Source organism: Lampetra fluviatilis, chromosome 18 (genome assembly GCF_964198595.1).
Source record: "Lampetra fluviatilis chromosome 18, kcLamFluv1.1, whole genome shotgun sequence".
NCBI classification, from domain to species: domain Eukaryota; kingdom Metazoa; phylum Chordata; class Hyperoartia; order Petromyzontiformes; family Petromyzontidae; genus Lampetra; species Lampetra fluviatilis.
The window spans coordinates 5,196,637-5,220,624 of NC_136292.1; the positions used below are offsets into that span (position 1 = coordinate 5,196,637).

Below are 23,988 nucleotides of genomic sequence, written 5' to 3' on the forward strand. Positions count from 1 at the left end.
GAGTGACAGAGACGCAGTCGTGGCTTGCCCCGCAGGGGTGAGTCTCTCTACCCTTGCCAATTGATTGGCACTGGTGCTCAGTTTTCATATTCAATGTCGAGGGGGATGGGGGGGTTATGGGGTGGGGGGCGTCCTTCCCCTCCCGACGAGCGCACACGTTGCATACGTGCCCAGCGCACATTCTACAGCAACTGCATTCCAAACAAATGAGCTTTCCACCGATGACCCAATACTTCATCGAGACAATCCCGCCCCTTACCAAATAGCCGGCATAGGCTGCACGGGGGTGGGTGGGTGGGTGGGGGGCAAAGTGCTCACAGCGAACAAATGTTATGTGAGGTCGCCGGAAATGCGACCGTGGGAGTGGGGTGGCCGCCAAACAGCACGGCGTCTTGCATCATTCTCGACCACCTTTGTCTTCCCCCCCGTATTGTGCGGATGTTGACGGTGCTGTCAAACAGGCACCTCGGTTTCAGGCTCTGAAGTCAAGTGGTTGGTATATGGGTATAGTTGCCCCCCTGCGACAGAATTTTTTTTTTATTTATCTATGGGACCTTTTTTCCATTAAACTAAACTTCATTTTATTATATCAAAAAAAGGCCCACTGAGCTCTATAGCTCTTTTTCAGAAGCGACCTGGCCACAATTGATAACGAAGTGGCTTATGTGGAAATATATATTAGCTAAATAATGTAAACGCATGCTTTTAAATGTGGAGGGAAAAACCGGAGGACCCGGAGAAAAATCCACGCGACCACGGGGAGAGACACGCAAACTCCAAATAGATAGCAGGCGTCAGGGTCGGGATCGAACCCATGGAGTTCTTTATACCAGGCGAGGGATTTCACACCACGGCACCCCAATATCAAAGTTATGAAACATTAAGAATAGGCTTAATCCTTTTTGGCAATAAAGCAGGTGTTCAGATGTCCAAACACCGAATAGATTCCTATTGCAAGGCATCAAGTCTGCATTAACCACACATGCTGTACTTGTGACAAAACATGCAAATAAACATGCTCTGATTATTATATTTGTATTGTCTTTGAAACTCATTGGCATACACCAGAAAATGCTAGAATTTTTTTTTATTTTTCACCACTTGTTTTCGGCAGCAGATTTGCATCTGTTCAATGTTTGAGTGGATTTGTTTTAAACGGAATGAAACAAAAGTACATAATTGTGTTTAATCAGCATCCTTGCTGAATTAAGGGATAACCAACGATGCCAATAAACAATGTATGTTTTAAAATGTGCATCAACAAAGTGGCAGAGATGATTGAGTTCTTCTCTGAAAGGGGAACACTTCAAAAGCGGGCAAATTGGAGGAGGGAAACAGAGAGAGAGAGAGCACTGTACCTGGGAGCGGTGGGAACTCAGAATAGTTTGTCGACGTTTGCGTGCGGATTTTGAGCAGCCTGTCAAGGTTGTGTATAATGCAGGCAAGTCCCACTGACCTTACGCATACCCAAGCGACCGACGCGAGGAAGGGACCGCACGATAGTATAGATTCCAGCGCTAAAAATATACCACTGGACGAGCGTTATGGCACCGAGCAGTGGAGGGGGGCGGGGGGTTAAAGATTACTGTGAAAAAAAATAACAGCGGCAAAAATATATATATGAGCACTAGTCACGGCTTAAAAACACTCAAGGGATTCCTGGGCCTCTTCACAAAATATGTCAGCACGAATGAGAGGTGGCTTTTTTTTTAACAGGGGAGGGGATTTTTATTTATTTTATTTTGCTCACTCGCATTACCTTGGGGAGTTTTGTTGTTGTTTGTTTTGTAGGAAGGGCCCACATTTATCGCAATTTTTTTTTTCATAATGGGTCATGCCTGACAACTTGCCTTGCACTACTTTGCCAGACGGAGGGAACGAATGGGACATGGGGACATACGTTCTGCCTTTTTTCACAACAATTATTTCGTTTTATAATAATTACGCTGTGTGCACTTGCGTTATCCCATCCTTTCTTCTGCACAGAACAAAGGGCATATTAGAGTGTCCATGGAATTTTTTAAATATATATAGGAGATATTTTGCGATTTGGGGAAATTGTTGGAACAAAATTGGGGCCATTTATTTGGAATTTTAAACAATTATTTTAAATGGCAAATTGTTTGCAATCAAATCATATTGCTGAACCATTTTTTTGTACAAATAAAAACACGTTTTTTTAAAAAATGTGCAACAAACGTATTAGCGTTGTAAATTCAAATATTGGTTGGTAAAACTAATGGAACCGGCTCAAAATACATATGTAAGTCATATTACGTGCCCAAAATGCCTCTCTTTAGAATGAACGCAGCTAATGAAATAACCGGTGAATCGCTCGCGTGATTGTGCGCTCGGCAGCGTGTTGCAGTCGACCTGTTGCCAAGTGAGATTTTGAATCTTGCCACTGCGTCACAACGTTGGGGTTGAACTTACCAGGTTGGAGTTTATGCATCTTGTCGGCGAGGGGACACGTGATGCAATCCCGGCTCGGGGATTGGACGCTGAGGCCACGCTCAGAAATAAGTTTCGGAAAGAAATGTTCGGAACTGGCAAAGCTGAATACGGATAAGTGTCCATGGAGCGTAGCTGCATAATGTTAAGCTAATACGAATAAAGCAATGCTAATTAAAGTAATGTGCATTGACTCTTGACTAATTGGCTCACGGAAATCAATACAATTGGTTCCATTTAATGTAACAGTCGATTTGAATAATTGAATACGGTATCGTACGTGGAGTGTAGTGAGCTGTGGCGATTTGGGCAGGAGGATTTAGCAGCTAATAAAAAAGTAATATTTTAAAAAAAACTTTCTTTAAAACACGTTTTTATGAAATGTACTAGTAATGGCAGAACTCCACGACTCCAGGAAGTGGCCCCGAAGCTTGCCATAACGTAAGGGACCGTCGCCAATTACAGCCAACGTCAGTTGACCATGGACAATTAGACCCAAGCCGAAATATAACATAAAAAATGTTAAAACAAAAATGTTTTATGATAGAATATAGTATTGTCATCAGTATGACATAAGTATACCAAGTTCGCGGTCGATACCACATTGGGAAGTGGGTTAAAATTGAGTTACAAGATTTGAGGATACAACAAAAACGACAACAACAGACAGACACAGTGAATTAAAAGAAAGCGTGTAAAGAAAAAACGCCCTTTAGGTGCCATTGTCAGTGGGTAATATATCGAGCGGCTTGGTTATTTGGGTGACCGGTTGAGACTGGCCGATGCGGTGGAGGTGCCTCCTCTGCTCACTCTTGCAGAGACGCAAATTGCCACCCACCACCCACCCACCCCCTAAGACTCTGGAGGAGCACTTTGGAGATGAAGCGTTGCCCGCCCCGGTAATCTCAACCGGGCGTGTTTGTTTGTTGTGAGCGCTACGTAAGATGGGATGAGGACACATCGAAACTTTGACGTAAATCTGTCCCCGGGAATGGTATAAATATATTGTTTGACTTTTAAATATGGACCTGCTGTCGATCACGGCGGGAGAGAGAGAGCGAGAGACACGGACAGAGCGGACGATGGGCCGGCGACACAAACTTAAATAAAGAAATCGGGTTCTCTCCGGCACGTGGTTGCTGTATGCAATCATTCCACTGCCGTTCAATAAACACTTCAGTACAAAGCGGAACAGCGGTTACAAGCCGTGTTTATTCCATTAACATCACGAGTATTCATCACTGAGGCCACACTACCATCGAAGATAAGCGCTCGTAGCACATTTATTCCACTAACGTATGAACTTATAAAAAAAAAATATGTTCGTAGATAAAGCCTTCGCATACATCACGTATAATGACATTCTTGCAATGACAGATTTCGAAGAATTCAATCGACTGAAATCTGCCCGAGGATGGATAAACTAAAGTATCGTAGCAGGTAATGCAGATTGTGTATAGCGTGAGGATTCGTGAGCGTGACCGTGACCATTTAGTCTTGAGAAATATTGAGCAAATGCCCAGAGCCCTTTCTACAGAGTTTAATTAAAATCTGATAAAAAAACGAATTATGACTAACTGGCCCAAATATCCAACACAGACCACTGCGTACGTAATCGCGGCTGTGTTGTTGTGTGGCTGCCCAATGTGGTTTCTCAGTTGTGTACCGCCTCTTGCGTACCACGATGTCCGACGTTTCGCTCCACGTGCTGAGAGCTTCTTCAGCAACTACAGTACATCCCAAAGAAACATCGGAGAGCTACCCCACTGCAAGACAGACGAAGCAAATGCATAGATGTTTCCACTCGCACCCGACGAATACAAAAGTAAACTAATGATTAATGTGCGATCGATTCCACGAATTGTCACGATTCCGTTCGCCGCAATTTTATAAAAAAAAAATACGTCGATTTTTTTTGTTTTAACCTCATTGCGGTAAATCCATCGAGCGCCCTCCTATTGACCGGCTGCAGAGGTCACCACGGACCGATCGCAACTGGCATGTACGATCATCTCTCTCGACGCGTGTGTCGCCGCCGGCTTCACAATTCAAATGCCTTTCTTGTAAGTCGGTAAATCGGCGTATCCGTGAACACGCCTCGTCCTAGTTGCTGTACTTGGCTTGCCGTCGTTCGCTCGGGGGAGCCGGGAGAAGGAGGTGGAGTCAGTAGCGCGCTCGCCGGCACACATCGCACTGGCACTCCTTGGCGGTGAACACCTCCATCACGTGGTTGCTCGCCCCGCACTTCACTCGCGTTCGCACCTGCGCAAGAGCGTGCGACACACGGTGACGCTCGGCTCGACGATTTCATACCGAACGCGCAGCGCCGCGCAGTAGCCGCTCACCCCTCCAAGGTGAGGGAGGAGGCATCGCAGACACAGAGCGTGGGGAGGCAGCAGCAGCAGCAAGCAGCCACGCGGGGAGCCGGTGCCCAAAATTGCACAAGCTCTGCGATCCTCTACGTACAAAGGTGCTAATCGACCAATTGATCGATGTTTATACAATGTGGGAGACAACCAGAGCCCCGGGCTAAAATGCACACGTGCGAGGAGGCAACACTCGATTCCATGCAGATATTACGGGGAGAGACACATTTGCTTTGCTGCAATCTCCTGGCTGGCCATGGTGATGGCACATTGACAACCATTGGAAGGTAAATTTCGATTTAAAGCTTTAGTGACTGCAGGGATTCATATTCTTGGTTCTTTCGGTACGTTTTATTTTTATTATTTTATAATTTCCCTTCTACGTGACTTTACCGAAAGAACCAAGAACACTGGGAGGTAATTTCACGATTACCTTCCTGTGGGGTGGCTCAGAGTTCAGCGTGCTCGCCGACATTTCTGAGATGTCCTATGTAGAAATCCAGATTTCAACATCATGTGATGAAACTGAGCTCTCAAGTTTAGCGAGCTGATGGTCTTGGCGATTTGCACCTACTGCACACAAAAAAAGCCCCATCAAGTTAACTTTCGTTTTGCACTCAAGCTGGCCAAATGTTCACTTTACGAATGTAAAAAATCGGTTCGTCATGCGACAATCTCATAGCGGTGCGTATGGGAAAGTGTGACATCCATAACTGCGTAAAGGATGCAAAAAGGCATTTTAAAAATTAATTTTCAGGAGCACTCCAAAACATATCGTCTGCGGCTATTCTGTGACACACGGGCGCGCAATACTCTGCGAGGTTTCCAAATGGGTTCTTTTCAAATTTGACTAAACTGGAAAAAGAAGGAGAAAAAAATCTATAATTTCTGCACTCGAAACAGCGCACTCATTCTGACGAGCACAAATCGGCGAGAGAGAGAGGCAGTCTCCTTCCATCAGTGGGGCACTCTCCAGAATAAAATGCGTGCGGCTGACCTTCTCGAGCCGCCGGATGGTGCAGCACTGCGCGACCGAGGTGATGTTGTGGCGGTAGTGGCTGGCCTGCAGCACCGAGTACTTGGAGGGGAACGCGCTCGACTCGCAGAACCCCACGCAGGCGTGCACGCGCGCCAGGCACGCGCCCCGCTCGCGACGCAGCGCCAGCTCGAACGCTGGAACGCACGCACCAATGCGTTGCGGACACGCACGCACGACAAAGACAAAGAGACCCCGTGTAGCCTTAACAGACTGTTGGGTCAAGTGTTGTCTATGAACGACGGGGGTGTGTGGCCAGCACCACGTCCCGTCGCCTCCGTCTCCCCAGCGGCGACGTTTACACGTCGCACCGGGTACTCATTTGAGGCTGAGGCGACCTAGATGTGGCCCAGGACCGATTCAGACAATCATCACTGGTGGGAATTGAACTCGAGTCTCCGGGGTCGTAGAACAGCAAGCACTACCGCTCCAAATGCACGCACGCACGCACGCACCCACACACACACGCATCCACGCACGCACCCACGCACCCACACACACACGCATCCACGCACGCACCAACACACACGCACGCACGCACCCACTCACGCACGCACGCACCCACACACACACACACGCATCCACGCACGCACACACCCACACACACACGCACCCACGCACGCACGCACCCACACACACACGCATCCACGCACGCACCAACACACACACGCACCCACGCACGCACCAACACACACACGCACCCACGCACGCACGCACCCACACACACATGCACCCACGCACGCACGCACGCACCCACACACACACACGCATCCACGCACGCACCAACACACACACGCATCCACGCACGCACCAACACACACACGCACCCACGCACGCACGCACCCACGCACGCACGCACCCACACACACACGCACCCACGCACGCACGCACGCACCCACACACACACGCATCCACGCACGCACCAACACACGCGCGCAGGTACCTTGGTTTAGGCCGAGTCAACCTAGGGAATTCCGAGGTCATGTTCAGAGACCAATTGGCAAAAGGTGATGCGCGTGCCCAGCAATACAACCGCAGATTTGCAGGAGCGTCGCGCAGTGCGTGGCCCACATTGCGACCACCACACGGACATTCGTAATACACCCGTACAACATTGTGAAGAACGCATCACAAGAGCGTTCACGAATGCCACTGTCATCACTGGCATCACAAATCGTCGTCGTCGCCATCGCATCGTGTCCATTGCGAATGTCTGCAGGTGCGTGACCAACGTTGTGCAAGTTTGTTTTTCAGACATCCTCACTCTCAGTTTAACACGTAGGGCTTTCGCGACCAATATCATCCACAATAGAGGGATTTTTTTGGGTTAGATATATATTCATATATTTTCATATATTTATATTTGGGTTAGATCGCGTAAATGGATTCTCACTCATCAACAAGCATCATTATCGCCATCTTCGCAATCGCCAAACCACGTTCATTGTCCTCCTTTTTACCCGCAAACGTGTATGCGTTACAAGTGGTTATCGAATAGCGAGCGTCATCATCGTCGCAAGTAGTCAAGTACCCTGGACACCATCGCAATCGAGATGTCCGATCACAAGGCATCATCCGGTTAAAAAACAAAACAAATCTTCAATCGGAATAATAGGTGTTTTCCACTTTTTTCTGGCAACAAAACTGAAACCTTTTTTTACAAGGATTCATGTCTGCATTAACCACAATACTTGCAGTCAAAATGCAAAAAAACCCACACTATGATAATATATGCATTGTCCTTGAAACTGATTGTTCCACACCAAGGGACGGCTTTCTTTAATTTACAAACAAAATAAAGCAATTGCCGTAGGTCCGGCTGGGCGAGTGCGTGAGCGTTCAAGGTTGTCTCGCTTACGGTAGGGGTGGCATCCGGGCTTGGAGACGGCCGGCATCGCAGCCCCCAGGAGGCACAAGAGTGAAAGCATGGGCATGGTGACGCGCTGCATCAAGGCCTGGCAGAGGGGATTCGAGTTTTAGAACAGAGACAACGGGAGTTGCACGAAAAATAATCGCTCGACGGGCTGATTGCGCCGTCCGTTGCGTTCGACCCTTACACCCCGAAAGGTTTTTTTGTTGTTGCAATTGCGATCTTCTTCAATCGGTCTGTAACAGTGTACTCACCAGAAGGTTTCCCTTTCAACAAAGAAAATGGATGGTTATTTGCCAAATGGGGATTTTTTTGGGGCATGGAAAACATTCCACCAACGATTGAACAAACTTTGAAAACATCACGCGGCAATAACCCCCCCCCCCCTCAAAATATAATCCTCAATTGCGTGCGACAAAGGCAACAACCATTCAAGAGTACAACTTTACAAACATTGATAATACTTTAAAATCGTCACTATTATTGTTATTAAATATAATACATAGTGAGAACAACGCGCGTCTAGAACAACAACAGCAACAACGACTCTAACGAGAAACTTGAAAGGTATTCAGACGCACGGCTTTTTTGACGCGGGATTCAAATGCACGCGGCGTCCCGAGCACACAAACTCGTCCAGGTACGAATTTAAAACCGCCGCCGCCGCCGCTCGTGGGTTTAAAAAGGAGAGGAAAGCGGGCGAGAGGCGAGAGAGAGAGTTAGGGGGGGGGGAGAGGCGGTGAAAGTGTCACCGGCAAACCCGTGCCTCCTGACCGCTTAAGTCCTAGCGAAGCGAGAGCGGCCCGGACGAACGAGACTCGACTGTGCGTGGCTCTGTGAACGATCATCAAAAAACGCACGCGGGGTTTTTCCAACCGCGGGTTACGGCTCCTCTGCTCGTTCGCACGCTCGTGAGAAGACGGGCTAGCTTGGTGGCGGGGGGGGGGGCTAGCAGTGGAGGACGGGGAGGGGAGGGTGGAAGTAGGGCGAAGGACGCTTTCTGATGTAAGCGGACACCTCTGCACCGTTCCACATCGAGAGAGAGGAAAAAAAAACTCCGTACGGGCAACAGCGCTCGCTCGCTCGCTCGCACGCACGCACCGCACACACGCACCGCACGCACACACGCTCGCTCGCGCAGACACTCACTCGCGCACGCACGCACGCTCACTCACAAAGAGACAGGAGTGGAAGACAGGCAAGAGAAAAAAAAGTTGCTGGGCAGGGTGAAATCCAATCTCTTTCATTGAGATGCTGAAAAACACACAGACCTTGAACCTAATGAAACCTGAAAAAAACTTAACTTCCTACGGAGACATATTTCAACAACTTTTCTGAATGGATGCCAGTATGAACGTGAAAGAAAGTAAATGTGTCTAATTGCGTACTATAATAATGACAAACAACATCCCGAATACCTTTCTTTACTGAACTGGCTTTCTTGTTTTCCGCCGATATGAGCTAAAATGTGTTAAAATTACCTCGAGGTGTGTCCAGAATTGTTAAATGCGTCGTTACAGCTAACGAAAACTAAAGACAAAACGTACTTTAAAAATCCATATTTCAGTCCAAGTGACGCCGAATAACTTTTCGCCAGCTTGAATGAAACTTCAGCTCACGGGTGTTCTTGCTGTAACCACGCCGGACACTTTTGCAAGCTCGGCGATGACAATGCCAGCTGGCAAGGAGCAAGATTAACTTTGAAATGTTGGCCGCGTGAGGTTCGTGATAATTGTGTAGGAATGCACATTCTCAGCAGGGCATTGGCACGAACTGGAATAAATCAGCTCCTATGCTTTTTGCCGATCATCGGACACTGTGTGGAGTCACTTGCCTAATGCGGAAGCAAACGGGGGGGCAGGTGGCATCGCAGGGCCAAAGATTTGTGTTACCCAAGCTTTTCAAATGCTAATTTATGGGCGCATCTACAGTGAGTTGTCTGAAAAAGACGAGACGTCCTAAGATCGTTTTGGAAATGGGAGCCGTATAAATAACACTGTCAGATGATCGTCTCGTGGCGTTATGGGGAGCACATTGAACTCGCAACCCAGAGGTCGCCGGTTCGATCTGCCGGCACGGCAGTTGAAACAACAGTGCTAGTTTCTTAAACGCTCCAACCCACATCACACCCACCACGCCTCTGTGCACCCAAGCAGTGTCGATGGGTCACACCAAGTCCATTGATCGGCAGGTCGCGTGTGGTGGGGTAAAGTGTGGGTAATTCCACCTATTCAAATACGCCTCGCCAGCTTGAACGAGTGGGCCACATTACCCTCGAGAAAGTCTCTCCCGAGTGAGGTCTCCCTTCCCCCAGCAATGGCATCAGAAAAAAAACTGCAGGGCCACACCTTTACCTTTGACACGACTGTCCAACACAATTCGGTCCCAAGCTCCCTTCCGCTTGATGGGGTCTATGCCTAACTCCAGAATGAGAATCGTTATTTATCTTGGAGACATCCGATGGGTTACAATAAACAATACAAAAACATGATAGGAGTGCAAAGTATAGGAAAGGTAAGCCAATCATAAATAAACTAAAACTAAACTCTTTATTTTACCAGGTAAAGCCCAGAGCTATTCGTTATTTTCCAGAAGCGACCTGGCCACAAATGATAGCCTAACTAAGTGGCTTATTGAGAGAAAATGTTTTCGCGGCCAAATTCTCCAAACGCACGTTTCTGTGACGATTTACTTAACCCAATCGTGACACCAAAGAAATGTGGAAACTGATGATGACGACGACGACGACGAATGCGATATCTTTGCCGTCATTGAAGCATCTCAAGTATAAAATAAAAAGCTAGGGGGTGGGGGGGAGGGGTTCGGGTTCTCCAACGTATTGTGAATGAGGGCCTTGGTTTTTTGTTTGTTTTTAAATGCGATTCTTCACAACGCCAACCGCCCTCCGCGGCTACACCGCGGTCGCGCACGGCTGCTGACGAGGAGGAGGGGTGGGTGGCTTCGTTGAGAGCGCACGGCAGAGGTCGCAACCGGGTACCCGATACCCGTACCCTGGTGCGGCCGGGTACGGGTAGGCCGCGAGTCACTGGTGAGTCACCGTTTGTCACTCATTTCGGGTAGGGTACGGATACGGGTAGGATACGGCTACCTGTACCCGGCCGGGTACGGGTACCCATTTTCGACCCTTGTGCGGCCGGGTACGGGTAAAGAATCAAAACCCGTTTGCGACCTCTGGGGCACGGGGAGCAGGGCTCCCTTCGAGCGGGTGGACGAGACTTCGAAGGGGAGAACTCCCAAGGCGCTTCAACGTTTGCCGACCCGTAGAGGGCAGACTTGTTTACGTGAAATCGGGGGGGGGGGAATCAACCCACCCCCCCAACCCACAAAACGCGTCAGTCTTAAAAAAGGAGTGTCGGATTTGGTTTTGTTTATTTAAAGGAGCGTTACAAACCATTCTGAAATTCCACCCTTCACAGTTCTCAAGGTTTTGGGGTGGGCTGGGGGGGTTCCTCTCTCGGGGTGTTGTAAAAATTCGAGCCTAAGTGACCTTCTAGGTCGGCAATCAACTGCCCGACAGCTGAGGGCAGCAGGAAGGGATGGCGAGAGGTGATTGCACCGTCGGCAGCGTCCACAATGACCTCTTGACCTTCGCTGGCCTGGAGAAAAAACACATTTTTGGTCATTATTTTATTCCTCCCATTACATTTAAGAGATATATATATACATAATATAAAACCTTTGACCGAATCGTCTGGAATGTGCCCGATCTCGACAGCCAAGCAGGCTTGAACATGAATTGCGCTTTGGTTGGGTGACCACCGTGCATAACAGGTGTTAGAGGCTTGGGGGTTGAGGGCAGCAGAGAACGGTGCAGGGATAAAAACTTATTTGCGGCACTGTACTTGTGTGCTCAATCATGCTTTGCTTGGGAGATCAGACGAGAAGAACTGCCCTTCCGTCGATGAGGTCAATGAGACTGCACAGCAACTCCCGTAAATTGTTCAAACGTAACAGTGCTTCACTTTACTTACCCGCATTCGAGCTCTGAATAATATAATCAAGGGTAACATCGCTCTGGCCGCCACGCAAATGGACATTTCTCCGCAGCGGCGGCGCAATGCGAGTAAAAGTTGTGCCTCGCATCCCCCACTACCCCCCAAAGGGTGTGTGGACAAACGAGGGTCACTTTATGGGGGTGGCAACAAAATGTAGTTCTGTGACATCCCCTTCCACGGGCTGTTCACCCTTAGCACGGGGTCGATGGAAGCAGCGAGCTGATCTGCGAGGTCTCCGAACGGGTTTCCTTTGGGGCTTACGACGCCGAAAATCAAATTGGGAAACGTAAGACGAAAGCATTTAAACGAAAAACAGAAAGAAGCTACGGCTAAAGTGTTCAAATGTAATTTACCACCTTTCCACAAAGAGTCTAAATGGCAACGCTGCAATTGTATTTTCTCCTTCAGGTAACATGCTCTTGTTGTTGTGTTGGTGGGCGGCGGAGAGGGAAAACCACATTCACAGCACATCCAATAAAATGTGCACTTGCTGACTCTGTTTACAATGCAGCCATTAAGTGCTGATTAGCGAGTGAGTGGCGTGATGGATGGGCTATAAGGAATGCCCCCAATGCAGCACAAACACTCTCCAAAGGAGTCACGGTCGTGGTGACCTTAAGCCACCCCGGGACCAGTTAGCCGATACCACGCCAAGCCGGTTAGAGCAGCTGCTCTCCCGTTCGTTCGCTCGCTCGCTCACCCACTCGCTCGCTCGCCCACTCACCCACTCACTCACGGGGTTCTTTCAGCAGACGGGTCCCAGGGTGTGCGAGCGCCAGAGGTCGCAACCGGGTACCCGATACTCGTAACCTACCCGATCCCCGGCAACCCGTACCCGGCCGGGAACGGGTAACCGTTTGCGACCCTTGTGCGGCCGGGTACGGGTACGGGTAGGCCGTGAGTCACTGGTGAGTAACCGTTTGTCACTCAATTCCCAACGTCTTGTCTCTTCTCACAATTCAAGTTCCTAGACTCAACCCACCCGCGCCTGCAACATGGCTTCATCCCAGAGGTCGCAATCAGGTACCCGATACCCGGGTACGGCCGGGTACGGGTACGGGTACACGTTTGCGACCCTGGTGCGGCCGGGTACGAGTACGGGTAAGTAATCAAAACCCGTTTGCGACCTCTGGCGAGCGCGGCTCATGGAGCCATCACACCAAGCCGGGATGGCTCTGCAGAGGCGCAACGGTGAGCGCATCGCCGCGCTGCGAAAGCGACCGCCCCGAGTTCGATTCCCGCTCGCGGCCGCCAACACCGGTGACGATTATGTGAACCGGTCACTGGCCTCGCCTAGGTCGACTCAAATGAAAACCTTGGTGCGATGCCGGTAAACATTGTGAACATCGCCACTGGGGAGACAAAGGCCGGGTGTGGTGCTCGCCAACCACTCGCTCGTGTGCCATGCTTCATAGGTGCTCGCTAACAGCACTTGACACAAAGTCTGTTGTGGCTAGACCAGGGTTGTTGTTGGTGGTGGTGGTGGGGCAACCAAAATATCAAGAGCAGATATTTTTTTGCGCGATTCGGTAAGCAAAAAAAAGCAACTCAACATTTAAGAGCCGCAATGCGAATACGAGACGGTGGTCCCTTAACAGATCACGTCACTTAATCGGTCCTTAAAGAGCCGCACGAGATTCCGGATCGGCAGGTTGCCGAGCCCCTGGCCGCTATACGGGTGGACGGGGGGTCCTTCGCCCGACGATGCTGGGGAAGAGACGAGGGGGCAGAGTCACCGCGGCGGAGGCGAGCGAGCGGCGATGCGCACGAGGGACAGCGCGATGTCGACGGACACGTTAAAGAAACACTTAGCTTATTGCCCCCCGAGTAAATCTCTGCGAGACGCAAAGGTGAAGGTTTCATTATTAGGATTAAAACGAACAAACGGCCGACGCAGACGCGATGTATCACGTTCGATGTGGTGGTGTGGGGTGGGGGGGGGGTATAGCCCATCAGTGCCAGGCTCTGGGGTCCTCGTGATGCCGGCACCGGGGCCGCATGGGTTGATGGGGCGCGAGAATATTTCACGCTCCGACCACGCACTTTCTGCGCGGTTAAGATGCACACCGTTTGTGAAAGTGAGCGGACGTCGATGTTACGTCGCAATGTCACCTTCGCGGTGCGCGAGTGTGCGCAATTTTTTTTGGGGGGTCGGCGTGGATATTCAACGCAAGGGTTGGGTGTCGGGACCCACTTGAAGAATACGACGGATTCACAGAGAGGGATGTCACGTTCGGCTTAATTTTAAAAAGGGCCTTATGCATTAGTCATACGAAAGAGCACATGTTACGTTACATACATACGCCATAAATGCACGTTGTGATTTATTTTCTCACATTTCATAGTCAAAGCTTTCAGCAGGTCGAAGTCCCAGTGACTGCGTGTCCAAATGAGCATTGAGGCCGTGCTCATCCCATGCTTAGGGCTTTGGGCTCGCGGTGGAAATTACACATTCCTATGGCGGGAGCGAGTCTACCCATAGGGCAACCGGTGTCGACTTCCCCACAGTGGTACTTACGGTATTTTATCGGGCCGAGTCAGCCCCCAGGCAGGATTTGAACTCACGACTTTGTGATTGTGAGCCGCTCGCTCAACCTGCACCGAGTCAGCCAATTGCTGGTCACCACGTCTGCATGTGTTCAATGGACGGACATTTCTTCGATGTGTTCAACTCTTAATATTGCTGTAATCGACGTGACTTTCATACCTGCACAGTTCATCATTTACCGATCGTGTACGCAACAAATATCGAACTTGCATTGTGTGCGATAGTATGTATGCACCTTCGATTAGCACGGTTTTCTGTGTATGGTGCGAAAGAAGGGACACTATTATAGATGGATAAATATATTTTCAACGTGATATTTTCTCGTGCCCCACCGGCTGTTACAGTTCATCGGGGGAAAAAAAAAAGATATTTTCGTAAAGAAGCAACATTTGGCCAAAGTGAGACCAATAAAAGTGGTGAGTGGCGTGTTAATGAGCGGTTCAGGCACTCGGGCTTGCTCTCAGCCAATTGCCGCATCGTCTGTGAAGTTCAGGGCAGATACGGCGACAAGAAGACTAGTGACGGATCAATAAGGGGCTCAGATTCAGACGGCCATTAACCCTCCTGGTGCACGCTTGTCCCGGCTGTGCCGCTCGTTCTTCGGCTCGATGTCCGCGGCATGTCGCTCCACTTGCGCGGGAGGTTGTCTTGTCAGGACAATGCCCGTTGTTGCAAAGAGGTAGAGAGATACACGGCACGACCGCGCAATACCTACAAAAAGTATTGACCCCGTCCGTGGCTCGGGGGAAGCGCGACTTCTCCCGAGTGTGCGTTCCGTCACGCCAGGAAAACACTTCTTCAACGTCATTCTTAACAGGCGCATTATTCTGTCTTTTTAAAGCATATAAACATTCGGAGTGCTGAGCGCGACTTATATTTAATCCTCCTGCGCACGGAACGCTTAGCCGTGCTAAAAGCGTCGAATAATTACTTGCGGCCGATAGCGATCAAGAGGAAAACTTGCACAACGCTTTCCCGTAACCGCTCGTTGCCCAGCAAGTCGGATAATGGCAGGGAAAGTGTTAAAAATGCATGTGCAAGTTTCATCTTTTTTTTTTTTGGCCAAAGCCTCCTCGCATCAAGTGTGCGCGTAACTTGAGCTTGCAAGTGGGTGCAGCGGAGACCTTGCAAAATTGTAAACAAAACGAGGGTAAAAATGAATGATATACTGTATGAAGGGTCTGGATATATGCACGCGTGTGATGGGCCGGTGATGAGATTACAAGAGATGGCTCTGAAATAAGTGGCACATGTAAATATTGTTTTGCTCTGTTTAGAAATGCCACACTTATGCTTAATTTACATAGTCTCGTATAAAATCTTCAAAATAAATATGTAATGTTACGTATTTTATTCATAATATTTATATAAAAAAGATTAGCGTTTGCATCTTTTGCAATCGAGTATCAGGTTCCCAAAACCTCTTGATTGCTATGTAATAATCTCACAAGTAACATCATCCACCTGCCTTATTATTTCATTAATGTTCAATTATCGGTCTGGATTATCGCACAATATGCCATGAGGCCAAGCCTCTTGCATACTAAGAGGTTGCACTTGACTGGGTAGAAATAGACTCAGCCTAAATAATACATACTTCTAAATACGTTAAAATACATTTATGAAACATTAACAGATACACTGAGATTGGCATGAAGAAAGTACCACAATACGTATAAAAAGGGGAGTCAGACAAGGTGACACCTTTGCAAAGTTATTGATTTGCATTGAACTGCCCATATAGGACTCACCACTGTGATCTCTACATTGGGTCAAACTTAACATCTCTTAATGTTCGACGGCTTGTGCACCAGATCTTATTTATTCACGATGTACAGTACTTACAAAAAAATCCGCAGACTACTTGCTGGATCTCCTCTCTGTTTCAAAGAACAAATTTGACCTAAGGTCTTCGCTCAATTACCAGCTTCACATTCCCTATTGCCGTACAAATACTGGAGGAAGGGCCTTTACTATTGATGCCCCCAGGGTCTGGAATGCTATCGCCAATAACCTGCAACTTGAATCATTACCTATGAAATCTTCACTCAAAACTGCTCTAAAGGAGTTGTACACCCCTAGCTGCCACTGCTATTCAGTGGCCTAAAATAAAATGTTTCGCTCCGGATGACCGCTGCAAAGTATGACCTGTGTTTTGATTTAGTGTGCTGATCTTTAAAGGTGCATTGAAAAATGTTGATACTCCTACTGATGCTCCTGCTGTTGTGGAGTGACTCATGCAGCCAGCTATGGCTACAGGGTTTTAGTGGTACATGTTGTTCATGTCGTTTATTGTAAAATTTCGGTCACAGTTCCTATGATCACTGTTAAATTGCTTTTATGGCTTTATTTTGGTGATTTCGAAATATTTATTTGGTTTGGCCATGTTTGTTTGTTGTAGCACGGAGTTAGAATGATGGCTTTAATCTAAGTTGTCTTGTGGTTGTTGTTGTTTGACTTGCATCCCACTGGGATTTTTGCACACAGCGTTGGTGTACGGTGATTTTCTGGAAACATTTTTTGCTGTTTTTTCCTGGATTTTTTTGTTTGCTCATAGTCACTTTAAGATGTTTTTTTGTTAGTTTGTTGCGGTTGCACCTGATTCAAGAGCCGAATGGCTCACATGGCTATACCAAATAAATGAAACTGAAACTGACCTTTGCAGATGTTTTCTCAACAATATTTCTGAGAAGCGAAGGCGCAAAAGATAAAACGAGAGTCAGAATATGTATTTGTACTGGAGGAATCCGATGAGTTATAAAGCTCGTTTTCACAGATGTTCAGTTGGGGCACGGGGTAAGAACGCTACAACAACAAACAGTGCAAAAAACCCGATAGTAGTGCAAAGTAAAAGAAATGTAAAAAAAATCACCTAAAAACTTAGAAATAAAACTAAACGATCTTTCTCCGACCAAGCAGAGTTCACTGATGTATTAACTTATTGTTCACAAACGACGTGGCCACAAATGATAGCTCAACAAAGTGGCTTATCACGTGCTAATTTAAAGCAGCAAAATAATCTCAATAATCTCAATGCATGTTTCTAACTGTGGAAGGGAAAAACCGGCAATTGAACAAAATTAACCATCTCGGACTTTCTGATGACACGGTCATTGCGACGAGCAATGGAGATAATAACGTAATAAAAAAGGCTTCAACAAAGCGAGGCTAAATAACAATTCAAGCACGAACAAAACACAATTTTGGCACAATAAGTTTGCTCAACAATCGAAGAATGCTGTCAGAGGAACTCAATGGGAAATGTATACCTTGGGCAGTTATTGTCAAGTTGGACTGGAAAAAAAGAAAAATGATGCAATGAGGAGGCAGACAAGAGTGGTTTGAAGTGCTCTTGGCGAGATGAAGTTGACAATGAAATGTTTGACAATGAAAAGCAGCATGCCATTGTGTCTCAAGAAAAAGGTTATTCATTTAAAGTTGTGCATTAAACCCGGGCTTTGACGTACGGATCAGAAAAAAATATTCATTGACAAAAGAAAATGGAACAACATCTGAAAGTGTGCAAAGAAGCAATGCCATTACAATGGTAGGCAGGGAAACGGACACATGTGTTAGGGAACATATGGAGGTCAGAGACATCAGACAACATAGGCCCTTAGGAAGTGTACGTGGGCACGGGTAGGAGACATCACAAATAAGGTCAAGACTAACGTCAGATTAGCAGTCAAAGTCCGTCCACTGCAGAGATGTCAGTGACAACATAATCTCGTGCAGCAGGAGTTGAGTGGAGTGTTGCGTCACAGGACGGTGAGCAATGATGACGATATGGGGATACTTTCACCCACCTGTAGATAGTGGCTGATGATGATGATGATGACAACCCGTGTGCTCAGCGCAAGAGGACTCTGGGTTATCGACAAACACCAGGTTCGGCCCACTGAACTATTTTGTTTTTTTTCAGAAGCGACCTGGCCACAAACGATAGCTCAACTTAGTGGGTTATGGACGTGCACATTTATATTAACCAAATGCTCTAAACGCGTGGCGTTGATTCTAAATGTGGAGGGGAAAAACCGGGGAGAACATGCAAACTCTAAATACGCGGGTGTCAAGATCAGGATCGAACCCACGACCTCCTGCATACCAGACGAGGTAGCTAACAACCCGCCGCCGTCTGATCTCCTTACGAAGTCTCGCCTTCACCTCCAGCTTCCAGTGTTATTCTGCGCGACCAGGCGGTGAGAAACCAAGGCACCAGCATGAGCTTGATTGGCAACGGTGACCTGGGGCCTTGAGTCTGCCAGCTGGGGGGGGGGGGGGAGCAGGAGGGATGGATCCCAAAAACCCGCACGTCGGAGGGGTGTTGAAATTGTCGCGGTTCGAGCCGACCTCCGTCCTGCTGTTCGTGTCTCCCAGGGACGATGGGGAATCGATTGGAGGGGAAGGGGGGCGAACAGAAAAATCACGTCCGGGGGGGGGGGGGGGGCGGTAAGGTTCCGATTGCAAGGAGCGTAAGGGAGTAAAAACCACAAACACCACCACCACGCTGACATCCGTCTCGCGAGAGGATCAGGTGCAACAGCAGCGACGGTCAAAGCCGGATCATCATCAAGTGCGGCGAGAGCCGAGCACCGGAGCGTCCTTTGTAACCGAGGCGATGTGAAGAGGACAGAGGCCCGCGCGGTGAAACCGACTACATCAGCGGAGATCTGATATCGGCTGTAAGGGCACGGCAGCAGCAGCAACATTGGCGAAACGGCGCTCGCCGTGTGCACACGGCCGCGGGTGACTTTATCTCTCTCTCTCATCGCGGGTCTCAGCGCACAAGGCGCTCAATCAAGCGGCGGCAACGAGGGGCAAGACGGCGTCCCCCCCCCCACGACCCCCTTCACCATCCCCCCAATCAACTCCCCCACCAACCCCCCACCCCCCCACCCCCCCACCAATTCCCCCACCACCCCTCCACCCCCCCCACCAACCCCCCCATCACCCCACAACCCTCCCCCCACCACCCCACCAATCCCCACACCACCCCCCCACCAACCCCCCCCCAATCCTCCCACCCCTCCAACCCCCCCACCCCCTCTTTACAACCAGAGCAGGCGGGGTTCACGCTGACAGGCAACGCCGTCTTGTCGCCAACGCTGATCCCCCCCCACCCCGCACCCCCCACCCCGCACCCCCCACCCCCCACCCCGCACCCCCCACCCCGCACCCCGCACCCCCCACCCCCCACCCCGCACCCCGCACCCCCCAACCGGATTTCGCCTCTCGCGGGGTTCACACATTTCATTTAAAGCTGACAAAACATGTTTTTGGTCCTTTGAAGTAAGTAAAGAAAAAGTTGTATTTCACTCTTACGAATTTTTCAATCAAGGCATGCATTTTAACTTACACAACACACGTGTGTATGCAGGTGGTTGTGATAATGGTGGGAGCAGTGATTGGTGGTTTTGCTGATCGTTGCATAGGGGTGGAATAACGCGTAGATGTATCAACTCAGAGTGATTATTAATCTCGTGTGAATGAATCAATGTTTTTTTTTTATCATAAATATTGTATCTATGGGACCCTTTTTTGCCAGCATCAATATGCTGAAAAAAAGAATTGGCTTTACGCTTTCCCGCAAGAACACAGGAGGTGTTAAGATGTTCAAACACCAAATAGACATCCATCACGAGGCATCATTAAGTCTACATTAACCACACACGCTTGTGGCAAAACGTGCACGCAAACTGCGCCTTGTTAATGTGCGCGCTTCGTCCTTGAAACTGATTGGCCTGCACTAGAAACGGCCTCCTCTATGGCCTTGTCTCAACACCAGTGCGAGACCCAGAGAACCCCAAAAGGCGAAGAGCACAACGAGATTGCCAACATCAGAGTATTCATAGCCCGGGTTGAGCAGTTACATCTATGGAACCCTTTTTTGCCAGTATCGAGATGATACATAAAAAACAATGTAATGGGTTGCATCTCACTGGGATTTTTGCACATAGCGTTGTGATACGGTGTTTTTTTTTTTTCTGGAAGATTTGCTGGTTTATTCAGGATGTTTCTGTTGCTTGTCGTCGCTTTAAGATGTTCTCTGTTCATATTTTGTTTGTTGCGGTTGCACCCGGGACTCAAGAGCCGCATGGGCTCACAGGGCTCCACCTAATAAATGAAACTTGAAACTATTCCTCCTGCAGCCACTAGAGGCGCTGCCATGTACCGTATTCATCTTCTTGGTTCTTTCGGTAAAGTCACGTAGAATGGAAATAATAAAATAATAAAAATAAAACATAATAATTTACTTCCATTCCACGTGACTTTACCGAAATAACCAAGAAGATGAATCCCTGCAGTCACGAAAGCTTTAAATCGAAATGTACCGTATTGCTCAAGTAATAATTATAATAAAATAATACAATTATAATTATAATTCACCATTGAATGCAGTCACAGCCATGAATCACAGCACTGAGTTAAATCACCGAGGGAAGTGAATCGTTGCACCCCTCCTTGATCAATGCCTTCAATGCCGAAACGAGACTGGCAACATCCATCCCATCTGCCTCAACCATTCAGCTTCCCCGTTCTCCTCATCCGGCTCGTGCAGAGGGTAGAGAGGTGATCCCGGAGCGAAAGAAGATGCACGAGAACTATTCCCAAACAGATCATCGGTTGGATACGTACGGTACGAAAGAAGTTTTACGTACACACACACACCCTCCTTAACCCCCCCCCCCCGCCTGTTGTTCTTATAAATGTCACCATAACTGCACCACCACTTTTAGTCATGATAACCCCACTCTTTATCATCTCAACCACGATTATCTTACGCACACTTTTATAATTGCTGTAAAGCGTGCCTTGGAGCCAGGCGCTGTATTTATATAAACATAAGAGATAAGCACAAACACGTGGTAACACATCGGAGAGTTACACAGCAGCACAACCACGAACAGCTACGCAGCGGTGTTATAACGGCAAGCGGCATATGAACAGCAACAACGGGTAAATAGCCGTAACATGTTATCCACATGTTAGCATGTTATCCACATGCTATGTACATACAATACAGCGCATAGCGAGGGCCCTATTGAAGCTGGGGAGCGCCGTGGCAGAGGGATGTTGACTACCTCGCCTGGTATACAAGAGGTCGCGGGTTCAATCCCAACTTTGACACCTGCATATTTGAAGTCTGCATGTTCTCTCTGTGGTCGTGTTGATTTCTCTCCGGGTCCTCCGGGTTTTCCCCTCGACATTTAGAAACGTGCGTTTAGAGTATTCGGCTGCTAGAAATGTCCACGTGATAAGCCACTTCTATTTAAAGCTTTCGTGACTGCAGGGAGTCATTTCTTGGTTCTTTCGGTAAAGTCACGGGAAATAATAAAATACAAATAAAACAATAAAATAATTCTCACGACGGCTGCTTGCGTTGTGGCCGAAACTTCGTGAGAATTATTTTATTGTTTTATTTGTATTATTCTATTATTTCCCTTCTACGTGACTTTACCGAAAGAACCAAGAAGATAAGCCACTTCGTTGAGCTATCGTTTGTGGCCTGGTCGCTTCTGAAAAAAATATATAGCGCAGTGTGCCTGAGCTACCAATGTCATACACATGATGCAGAGATTGTCCTTGAATAGACATATCCACCAAACGAGAATTGCTATTGGGACGAAGTTGTCACAGACAATTGCTCCGACGACCCGCTGAAGATTCCAGCTTTCAAAAAGCGGTCCTTCCCGAGGCGACGTCTCGACGGGGGTTTAATCCCAAAAAACCCCACGCGCAAGGCAACGTCTCCGTGAATGTGCCAAGAGATGAGATGTGCACACAGCCCGTATAAACTCTGCATACAGTTAAACGGCCTATCAATTAGTTGTAATTGCCCACAGAAGCCGTGTTTTTTTTCCCAGCCAGGCACTGGACGGCCATTCCAGTCGACGTTGGCTCGGCGGCATTTTAGGAGCAGAGGCAGAGAGAAATGCAATTAAAGAAAAGTGCTGAGATCAGGACCCTTATAAGCCCAGGCAGGGGCAGCGGTGAGACCGAAAGAGTCTGCCAATGCTCTGTCTGACGGATGCATCAAACGCCCCCCCCCGCCCGCCGCCCGCTTGCCGCAGGGGTCAGGGCCATAGAGGTCAGAGGTGGCCGGCAATGTAACCGCATTTCCCATGGCGCACGCCAACGGACACGCAGGGGTGGCAATCGGGCATCGGCAGGTTGGGGGGGGGGGGATAAGCGGTGCGGCGAACGCACCACGGACCGGGCGAGCGAACATCGACTGCGCGGGCCAATTGCTCCGGCCAAAAGTGATTGACTCTTGACATACAGATGGGGGTGGTGGTGGGTGGGCGCGCGGGCGAACGATCGACAATGGACAGCGAATGCGCTATAATGAACGCAACGAGAGTTAAGTGGTGCCCCATCGACTCGAGGGGGAACGCCGCAGTCGTCTGCATCCGGATTTCATCTGAGTTTAGGTAAAGGTGCAGCCCACCGCCCCCCCGCAACTTGCTCGCTCGCGCGCCGCTGCTCGGCCAAAAGAAACAAACAAAAAGGACCTCCGCTGGAGGGAGCTCCAGAGAGCAGCCTGCCCTAACGTTTAACAGTACTCTTTATTGTCAGCCAACACTGGTGTAAACATGGGCATTTCCGCTCCTTTTCTATTATGTACATCCACAGTTACTTGCACAACACGTCCCTGACCACGAGTCCATTCATCCCACATTTACTTGCGCACAAACAGCATAACAAAGAGCGGCTTAATCGTATCTAATTCATTTACCCACCCAGCAGTATAACAAAAGCAGTAATTGACCACTTCACAACTCCTCCCCCGCTGCCCTTCCTGGCTCCTCCCCCCTTAACCACTATATAAGGTATATTTTGCTGTGACGGTTTCACCTGAAGACGGAAGCTTGTGTTGCCTCCGAAACGTCGTGATTTTTATTGTTTTATTTTTATTAATTTTAATTTCATTTTTTTACCTACGTGACTTTACCGAAATAACTAAGAGTATGTAAGAGGGTTGTGCGTCGGCCCTCCTTCTTCAACCCTTCCACGGTGGCCAGATGTCTCGGATGGAGGTGGGAGTAGCGCACGACTGACTCAGCCACAGCAGAACTCCCCCCCCCCTAATCGACTCGCCGCTGGGCGTTCCCATTTCTGCGCGTTGGGCGAATGTCATTGTTTGTTACAACAACAACAACAACAACAAAAAGCTGCCGCGCGTTGTTTCAGCTGCCGTGCAGAGAGATCGAACTGGCGACCCCCCAGACCCACCCACCCTGGATTGCAAATCCAAATTTGTCGCACCGGCAGTTCAGGTCACGTTAACAACCCAACAAACAAAAACAAGAGAGATGGAGAGAGAGAGAGAGAGAGAAAAAATCCGATTGAAATTCTGGTCTGTGCCCGAATCTCGTCGGCCATTAATAAAACACGGACGTGACGGTGCTGCTGCTGCTCTTTGATTTCAGGAGCGCTCTCCAAAATGCAACTGATGTGGCGACGTGAACAACGAGGGAAAGCGTGCAGCTGGGGGACCGTGAAGGAGACCGACCTGGTTTCGTTTCACGTCGTAGAAAGAAAAAAAAAAACCGATGGCGTCTCAAGCGCCGCTCGGCTTGCCGGAGACTCAACACGACAGGCGGATTTTCATAAACAGGAGCGTTCGCGTGCGCCAAGGAGCGTTCACCAAAGAGCGGTCACGTGCACCAAAGAGCGGTCACGTGCACCAGCTCGTTCAC

At 48.7% G+C, this 23,988-nt stretch overlaps 1 protein-coding gene across 8 annotated transcripts in view; it reads right to left on the reverse strand.

Moving 5' to 3' along the window:
• Window positions 1-3,796: 3,796 nt before the first annotated feature.
• Window positions 3,797-23,988, reverse strand: part of LOC144937017 (glycoprotein hormone alpha-2-like) — a 28,104-nt gene continuing 7,912 nt past the window's right edge. Inside the window, exons 1-5 of one of the 8 annotated variants that reach the window (XR_013637552.1) lie at window positions 8,305-8,409; window positions 7,712-7,808; window positions 5,815-5,990; window positions 4,377-4,713; window positions 3,797-4,178 (exon numbers count right to left, since the gene is read on the reverse strand). Coding sequence is in view for 7 of the 8 variants with exons in the window: in XM_078864259.1 (XP_078720385.1) it covers window positions 4,615-4,713; window positions 5,815-5,990; window positions 7,712-7,802 (366 nt within the window). In the remaining variant the exon portion in view is untranslated. Of the gene's footprint in view, window positions 4,714-5,814; window positions 5,991-7,711; window positions 7,809-8,304; window positions 8,410-8,489; window positions 8,563-8,583; window positions 8,614-9,141; window positions 9,327-23,988 lie in introns of those variants that run through there. The other 7 variants (XM_078864259.1, XM_078864257.1, XM_078864256.1 and 4 more) reach the window with 7 other exon arrangements.